At 35.6% G+C, this 9,901-nt stretch overlaps 1 protein-coding gene across 1 annotated transcript; it reads right to left on the bottom strand.

The window, feature by feature from the left end:
* Positions 1-5,324: 5,324 nt before the first annotated feature.
* LOC109210650 lies at positions 5,325-6,318 on the bottom strand. Its single transcript, XM_019374105.1, has one exon. It carries the CDS (start codon positions 6,206-6,208, stop codon positions 5,603-5,605), a length of 606 nt encoding a protein of 201 aa, XP_019229650.1. The 5' UTR covers positions 6,209-6,318; the 3' UTR covers positions 5,325-5,602.
* Positions 6,319-9,901: the final 3,583 nt, after the last annotated feature.

Below are 9,901 nucleotides of genomic sequence, written 5' to 3'. Positions count from 1 at the left end.
CCTCAGAATTTATAGGCAATTATTGGAAGAGGTGTGATGTTTGTTCTGGAAAAGGTGTCTGTTCAGAAGTTTGCACGTCCTGCCGCGGTTACGCCAGGACCGCGGCCAGAGTGGCCCTCTGAATCTGCAGTAGTGTTCTGGCGCGGTCCTACCGCGGTCACGCCCGGACAACGGCTAACTAACTAATATTTAATTAATTATTAAATAATTAATTAAATAAATTTTGTCCAAAAATAATCTTATCGATCGATCATTTGACAAATCCAAATCCAAATCCAAATCCAAATCCAAAGCCAAAGCCAAAGCCGAAGCCGAGCCAAGCGAGCGACGACGACGGCGCGAGGGTTCATTCTCTTCAACTCCTTTTAAGAGCTTTAAGAAGTGATTCTATATATATACACACAAATGTAGTTGTCCCTCACCAATGAGGGACAAAGTTCAAGACAAAAGCTCACTTCATTCAAATTTTCATTTCCCTCCATTTTATTTCCCACCATTTCCAATTCACACTCTTAGACTTTAAAGCCCAATGCTTAAAGTCTTTGAAGCCCAACTTTAATGGGAATAGTCCAACAATGATCATGGATGAAAACTGTGTGATTTGCAAGTAAGGATTAATCGCATCTGGATAAGTAGGTTTCCCTTTGAACTTTCCGTAGTGAACATATGTCGGATATACTCGGTCAATCGGTAGATTTGATATCTTTGAACCGTCGAACTTTAGTGTATACCTAGACAACCATATGTCACACAACCAATCCTTAACCGTCTTTTGGTTCTCATTGTTGTGTTCGTTTCAGCCATGAACACCGCCTGGTTTCATAAGTGCGTAGAGAATTGGCCTTACAGAATTCTCATTGAAGCGGCTTCCACTTCACACTTACATAGGTGATTCCTAAACGTGTAATCCTTTAGATTGACACTATTTGATAAATACCACATCAAACTTAGGTAATCATTAAAGAACGTGTAAGGTTCTATCCTTGTTACTGAACATTGTCTTCATCACGAGAAGGGACCAAAGATTTTACTTTGACAATGTTGAACCGGTCAATCACAACTTTGTTTGAGCTCCTTGAACCTAGATCTCGGAACATCCAAAATTCTAGATAGAGTTACCGTCATGTTGACTTGTCCTCGGCTATAGTCCCATTCCCTTAGATGATTTCTCAACTCCCTCTCTAGTTAAGCCTTTTATAAGCGGATCCGCCACATTATCCTTTGATCTTACATAATCAATAGTGATAATTCCACTAGAAAGTAGTTGTCTAACGGTGTTATGTCTTCGTCGTATATGACGAGACTTTCCGTTATACATAACGCTCCCTGCCCGTCCTATTGCAGCCTCACTATCGTAATGTATGCAAATAGGAGCCAAAGGTTTTGGCCAGAACGGAATGTCTTCTAAGAAATTTCGAAGCCATTCAGCTTCTTCACCGGCTTTATCCAAAGCTATAAACTCTGATTCCATTGTAGAGCGAGCGATGCACGTTTGTTTGGAAGACTTCCAAGATACTGCTCCTCCACCAACAATAAAAACATATCCACTTGTGGACTTTGTTTCTGTTGAGCCGATTATCCAATTTGCATCACTATATCCTTCGATAACCGCAGGATATTTATTGTAGTGCAAAGCGTAGTCTTGGGTATATTCCAAATATCCCAGAACTCGTTTCATTGCCACCCAGTGATGTTTGTTTGGATTACTTGTGACTCGACTAAGTTTACTTATTGCACAAGCTATATCAGGTCGTGTACAGTTCAGAAAGAAGGAAGTTTTGTAATTTTTTCAGTGTGTTAAAAACGAAGCCATGCCTCAGAATTTATAGGCAATTATTGGAAGAGGTGTGATGTTTGTTCTGGAAAAGGTGTCTGTTCAGAAGTTTGCGCGTCCTGCCGCGGTTACGCCAGGACCGCGGCCAGAGTGGCCCTCTGAATCTGCAGTAGTGTTCTGGCGCGGTCCTACAGCGGTCACGCTCGGACAGCGGCTAACTAACTGACATTTAATTAATTATTAAATAATTAATTAAATAAATTTTGTCCAAAAATAATCTTATCGATCGATCATTTGACAAATCCAAAGCCGAAGCCGAGCCGAGCGAGCGACGACGACGGCGCGAGGGTTCATTCTCTTCAACTCCTTTTAAGAGCTTTAAGAAGTGATTCTATATATATACACACAAATGTAGTTGTCCCTCACCAATGAGGGACAAAGTTCAAGACAAAAGCTCACTTCATTCAAATTTTCATTTCCTCCATTTTATTTCCCACCATTTCCAATTCACACTCTTAGACATTAAAGTCCAATGCTTAAAATCTTTGAAGCCCAATGCTTTAATGTCCAACAGTCTCGAGGTGAGATAGTAAGAATAGTAAATGCTAAAGCAACTCCGATGAACAATAAGTGAAATAGCAGAAAAGTAATGAGTGTATATATTCTTGTTAATGAACAATGATCATGCCTACAAATGAATGGGATCCGTAATAGAGGAGTCTTAAATAAGGTACACTTCTAATTATAGTAGGAAACCATATTAACATCTAATTAACCGTTGTAGATTGTTCCGTTCCGAGATTCACGTCACGATCCTCGACCAATCGCGGATATCTCGCCTTTTCCGTTATTAAGCTATCCGATGTCACTCGAAGTCTGTTTCTTTCTGGCTGCAACTGATGTCGACCTCGGTCCGGACTCGACGTCCTAGCTCTTTGACGTGATATTCTTACCTCGACCAAAAAAAGAAATCGGGTAGTCCCGATTTCTACCATATACAACTATATAATAAATTGGTTGGACCATATTTTTTTGTTTTTATTTGGATAATATATATATATATATATATATATATATATATATATATATATATATATAGTTTGATTATAAAATATGTATTGTGTATATGGTGGAGGTCATCAACTCATCATTGTCTTGTGGCCATATTTGATAACTTCGCCTGTAAGATTTCACCAAAATTTTGCTGCTTGAGTTGCTGATTTTGAATGATTTTCAGACAATTCCAATTATTAACGACAAGAAATGTCAAAGTTCTAATGAGTAGACGAAACGTATAGCTACTTTATTAGCAGAGTTGCAACTTTCTAAAGTTTCTAAACGGGCATCACACGATAAAATTAATATTCAACTCCAAAACTTGGCCAATTTCAGCAGCGTAAAAGCTTCTAGGTTGTCCACCTGGCTTTATACTAGTTTCAAAATTATAATTGCGTTCATTAATTTTATAAGAATTAATTCAAATAGCAGTCAACACTACTGGTTAAATTAAAAATAGCCGATAAGAATATAATATTATGTATTATATGTATATAATTAATATATAATTTATGTATATAATTAAAAAAAATAAACAACAAATATAACCTGCTATTATCAGAACACTTCTTCAAATCATTGACATGGTTGAAAGATGTTCTTGAGTTAATTATCCAATTTCGTCCAGGACATTTTCCTTAATCGTATCGTTTAATGAACATTAGATAAGAGCGCAGTAAAAGAAAAAAATAATTGGAAGGGAAATACACTGAAATGACACGGTACGCAAGTTTAACAGTTGACAAGTGTCTTGCAATAATGTTATTGATCACTTTCATACTTTCACAAGTTCAAGCTTTTTAATTGTGCGAAAAGTTAAAACTTTTACAGACATTATATCTTGCCCGCAACATTTAGCCAGAGCTGGCACAATTTCATATCCACGATCTAGAAATCGTAATCCATTTAATTAATAGCAATCCCCTTTTCGTGGCTACTTGAATCGTTAATTGTCGTTTGATAATTAATTGTGGAAAAATAACACTATATAGTTGCTCTTAAAATATTAACCGAAAAATATATATTTTTTGTATATATATATATATATATATATATATATATATATATGTATATATAATATATACAAAAATTATATACTTTTTCTGCTGTCGANAAGCTTTTAACGTTTATAGGTCGAAAGTTAAAACTTTTAACTAGAACTATTATTATACTTGTACCCGCCAAACAATTTAAGGTCCAAGAAGGAACTAGGACGACAAATTACTATATACCACGATCTAGAAATACGTAATTACCACTTTAATTAAATTAAGTCTAATACCCCTTTTACCGTTCGGTCTTACTTGTAATACGTTAATTTAGTTCGTTTAGTATAATTAATTAGTTAGGGTAAAATAAACTACTATATAGTTAGTACTCTTAAATAATTAACCTAAAATAATATATTTTGTATATATATATATATATATATATATATATATATATATATATATATTTCTGTATGTTATATAAATTTTATATACTTTTGCGATTATCAAATATAAAAAGTTTCGACCGTGGACTAAAATTGATCTTTGCCTATTTATGTTATTCGACCCAAAATGTATTGATAGATTTACCTTACTAAGCACAGAAAGTTAGATTTCATGATCTCTTTACAAATATATCTTTTAGTCAGATTACCTTCTGATAGAAGATCGGTAAATATAACACAATTTGTAGGTATTGTTTTTTCTTTTTAAATTGTAATTGATTATAAAAATTATTTGCTCAGTAAACCACGTCAAAAACAACAAAGAAAGCAAGTGCCGTTAGAACCCACCTTAAAAGTAATGGAGTTGCTTTAAAAAACACCATAATAACGTACATAAACAAAATAAAGTTAAACTCTACTACAACAGAATTATTTGTGCTTTTGGAGTTGGTGGATTTCACATCGGTCAATTCTGCCCCATATCAGTGTCTCCGCTGGTGCATAAATTTCCGTTGACATAGTACAATAAGATTCCATGTGTACAATTAGGGTTTTGACTAATTAAATAGTGAACTATGAAGCATCAAATTGATACTCATATTGTTAAAATTATATGTTTAAATCTAATATTTTGTTGAAATATAGCTAATTTTGACATATATATTAATACCCCATATCAAAGATTATAGGTTCAATTAAACTCGTAATCTAAAGGCGACATCCGCCTTTAACTAATAGGAGTTTGTATGTACCTGTTGATAGTATCTTAAAAATTTTCCGGAACAGTTGTGATTCAAATACGTAAATTCATAATTGATACACTAGATAATAAATCACGTCAGTTGACTGATGAGACTTCATATTTCACTTAGGCTTGAAGGAACAAATAATTTTTAACTGTTTTCACTTTATTCTAACTGTAATATGTAGTATACCTTCATCTTTTACTTCTTGCCTTTTCTGCTTCCGAATTAAAAAAATAAATAAAGAGCAGCAACTAACGAGCATTCAGGAACAGAATTAACGAAATAGCTAAAGAAAATTATTGGATTCAAGTCAGGATTTAAGCCTCTGAATATTTCATAGCATTACAAAAAACAAAACAGATAAAAAGAATAAACCGAAAAGTATTTCATCACATCTATATACTAGTACTAAGAACTATTTTCTTTTTGAAAATTTCAAAAATACCCCAAAAAGAAAAAGAAAAAAAAAACTCCCATGAAAGCAGAAATTTATACATGCAATAAGCATATACAATCTTCATACTGCTCCAAATCTTCGTTCTTTATTGCATTGATGGCCACCATCCACATGTATGAATCTCAATAGTTGCATCAATTAGGAGCAGGAGAAGCCTGCCGCCTCAAATCTCTGTAGAATTTTGAAATAAAATTTTCAGCAGCCTCATCAACATGGCTATCATCTTCAACGTCTCTCAGTGGAAAAGGCGAGTCAGTAATCCTCAGTTGCCTCACCGTCGGAGTCCTCCCAAATCCCGGCAAATCATTAGCCGGCGACGCATTTGCACTCTGAAGCATTTCCAAAGCCTTCACAACAGCCGCATTCATCATAAAAACGTCTTCGTTAGTGGTGGCCGGCGCGTGAAAATGGTGCTTGCTGCGCTTGTTGAAGTTGAATGGAAGGTGAAAAGTTGGGTACGCTGGGCTGTTACTGCAACTGAATTCATACTCATCGGGTGGAGCGTGTGAGAGATCTCCCACGTGCGAAGCGGCAGAAGATGAGGAATTAGACCATTGATGGGTCATGTGGTGGAACATGAGATTATGAATTGCGGCTTTGCTAGCAATTTTGCTACGCTTCATAAATAAGTTGAAATCCAGCATAAATTTTCTCTTTGAAATGCCTTTTTTCAGCATGAAGAAAGCTACTCGTACTGTGTTCCAGAATTTCTTTGCTATAATTGGCAAATTTTGATCCATTTTTTTAAAAGGATTTTGTTCGATTGAGAAAGCAAGAATTTGTGATAGATTATTTGATGCTTTGAAAGAGAGGGAGATAGATATATGTGGAAAAGAAATGTTTTTGATTTGTTGGAAAGGAAAATGTGTGAAAGTATGAGAGGGTATTTATAGGTCTTCCGTAGAGGAAGTGGACGCTCTCAAGTACTTCTAATTTCTCCTCTTATTTTATATTTTATTTAATTTTTGTTTGAAGCTACATTTTTGTGACAGGAATTATAGTACTTTACTGTTAAGTTAAAGTGACACATAGAGGCACGGTCCAAGGATATTTCGACTAATATCAATTTTTTATTAGCTCAATTATTAATATTGGGACTTGTTTTAATTTAGAAGGGCTTTAGTCGTTTTCATCAATCAAGTTTGTGATTTCGCCTCATCTTTCACATGAATAACAAATTTCAGACCAATTCCACATAACTACTACCACTACTCTATATTACTTCTCCATGAAGAAAAATTTAACTACTAATCCACTTCTCTACTTCCTAGAATCAATGTCCTAAAGTTTTACTTCTATTCTTTTTGAGTATTTGCAAAATATGGATATAACAGTTAATTACATATTCCAAATTGTCAGTTTTACATTGTTAAATTAAAATCAACTGCAATTAATACAGAATAAGATCCTTCGAACGATTAATATAGTGAATAATTGTGTCGTGGTTATTACCTCTAACTCGAATTACAACTCGTGCATATACATGTATAGATTTCCCTGATTGGAAAAGGGAAAAAAGAAATTGTTAGATCCTGAGAAAGTGAAATTAACCTTTCTCTTATTGAAATGTGACCGATAACTCAACACTTGTCTAAAATTGTCCAATCAATTGTTAAATGTAAAAGGAAATATGTTAAATTACGTATATGCTTATGATATATACTAGTATCTATGAACGTGCGTTACACGTTAATAATGACACGTGATGGTTTAAACATTTAAATCATAAAAATATTATTTCATTAGCATAATACGTGAATTCAAAATGAAAGAACATCATTAGAACTTACACAAATGATCAATTTTGTATGTTTTCTTCTAATACTTTGGTTGCTTTGCCATAACCAGAACTCTTGTTGTTTCCCCTTTTTAATAGATTTTCAAGTAATTAAACTCTCTTTAATTTAAAAGATTTAAGAAATAACAGATTTAAAATAAATAAAACGAAAGCAGCTGAGTGCAATCATAGCCATAAAAATAAACCAAAATCACAAGTCTACTAGTGTATGCCAAGACCTGGTGTCACAAGTGTATGAGCAACTAGTAGAATATACAAAAGAATACTAGTCTACTGTCTGAAGAGAAATAGACTGAAAATACAAGCAAAAGAAAAACTCCGGCTGCTGCAGAACGGGCTTAGAAGGGCAGCTCACTGCGAAGTCTCGGGAATCAGGGATGCGCACATGACTGATATCCAGATGCACCTGCCTCAAATCCTGCACATTTAGTGCAGAAGTGTAGCGTGAGTACATAAACAACATGTACCCAGTAAGTATCCAGTCTAACCTCGAAGAAGTAGTGACGAGGGGTCGACTTTGACACTTATGGGCTAACAATAAAATGTCAAAATTATAACTACGCATGGATTACATAAATGTAGCTGAAAACTCAATAACAGGAATTAATAAACAATCCTTTCACTAATAGTAAAACCCAAGTTTATTTCCATCATTTAACAATTTATATCTCAATCCAATGAAGCAATATCAATTATAAATAGTTCCAAAGATTAATTATACGCAATTCATGCCGAGGTCATACGACCCGATCCAACATAAAATATTTAAACTGTGTACTGTCGAGGGTTGAACGGCACGAACCATTGATGCATCTATCTGCTACCGAGGCCTTCGGCCCGCTCCACAAAAGAAAAAATACTTTATAACAGCTGATTTAAGATTTATTAAGAGGTTAATATTTAAAGAAACACAAATTCTCAATAACAGTCAAGTGACCCGTCCAAGAATTTAAGTAAATAAAATTTAACCTTTTAAAATTTCTTTACCAAGTTCCAACATTCCTTAAGCAATTAAGTTAACAAGTAGGGTGCATCATAGTAAGTATAGCATGGTATGAGTCCTAGACTACCCGGACAATAGCATAATTAGTAGCTACGTACGGACTCTCGTCACCTCGTGTGTACGTAGCCCCCACAAATAGGAACACATATTTATCAATTCACCTATGGGGTTAATTCCCTCTTACACGGTTAGAAAAGAGACTTACCTCATCTCAAAGCCTAGTTTCCGGTCCAAGATTGTGCTTAAACCCTCAATTTGGTGCCGAACAATCCAAAACTAGTCAAATAGTATATAATTTAATCAATACATGTTCAAAAGTTCATATCCTAACTATCAAAGTGATTCCCCCAATCCTATTTGAAGAAAACATAAAATTCACCCACCGGGCCCACGTGCCCAGATTTCGAATTTTTTTGAAAAAAGTTGTTACCCATAACCTCATGAACTCAAATATATGATTTTCACTAAATTTCATAACAAATTTCGTGGTTAAATCCTATTTTTATTAAAACCAAGAGTTTTCACCTAAACCCATGATTTTCACTAATTTTACATGTTAAAATCTACCCAAAATCTATGTTTTAAACTAATATAGTTACTTGCTTCAAGTTCTAGGTGAAAACCCCTCTCAAGAAGCTCCAAAATTGCCCAAAAAATGAGAGAAGTGGTTTAGAAATGGCTTAAGTCCCATATTTAACGAACCATTATGCCCCAGCAATTTACGCTTATGCGGCTCAATAGCCGCACCTATGGCTCCGCATCTGTAGAAAGGCCTCGCAGATGCGGTCCTCCCCCTCAGCCGACTCCCTCGCATCTGCGACCAGCGGCTCGCTTCTGCGAGACCGCTCCTGCGGTGCGTGCGTCGCACCTGCGATCTCAGTCTGCTCCTACGATGACCTTCTTCGCACCTGCGTCTCCGCAGATGCGGTACTTGCCACGCTTGTGCGGTCACTAGGCATCCCACTATGGGCCAAGTGCAGGTGCGATTGCACCAGAAGCTGGGAGCTTTAGTGTGACGACCCAAAGGGGTCATCACTTATTTTAAATTAAATTCTATGACTCCAAGGCCTTGAAAACTTCATTTAGAGTCGCCTCGATTTGCGTGCGCAGTTCGGGCGCGTAGCCAGAAAGCTTAAATATGAAATTCTGTGAAAAGTGCTAAGTTTTGATGTTGAAATGAATAAATTTGACCTGGGTCAACGTTTTGGGTAAACAGACCCGGACCCGTGATTTGACGGTCCCGGAGGGTCCGTAGGAAAATATGGGACTTGGGTATATGCCCGGAATCGAATACCGAGGTCCCAATCCCGAGAAATGAATTTTTTTGTAAAATTTTTTTCTGAAATTATTTAAGGAAATTTGAAATGAAAATTGATTAGAACGTGTTGGTATCGGGCCCGTATTTTGGTTTCAGCGCTCGGTACAGGTCTTATATATGGTTTAAGTCATTCCTGTGAAATTTGGTTGAAAACGGACGTCGTTTGACGTGATTCGGACCTAAATTGGAGAATTTGATGTTTTATGAAGTTTGAAAGAATTCTTGGATTTTGAGGTTTAATTCGATGTTTATGATGTTATTTTGGCGCTTTGATCGCACGAATAAGTCCGTAGGATATTTTTGAGGTTGTGTGT

Source organism: Nicotiana attenuata, unplaced genomic scaffold (assembly GCF_001879085.1).
Source record: "Nicotiana attenuata strain UT unplaced genomic scaffold, NIATTr2, whole genome shotgun sequence".
NCBI classification, from domain to species: Eukaryota; Viridiplantae; Streptophyta; class Magnoliopsida; order Solanales; family Solanaceae; genus Nicotiana; species Nicotiana attenuata.
Note: the sequence above shows the minus strand (reverse complement) of the source record. Positions and strands in the feature narration are given on the sequence as shown.

What these genes read in the sequence shown, in the direction of transcription:
- LOC109210650 (XM_019374105.1), bottom strand. Translation starts at nt 6,208, where the DNA reads ATGGATCAAAATTTGCCAATTATAGCAAAGAAATTCTGGAACACAGTA.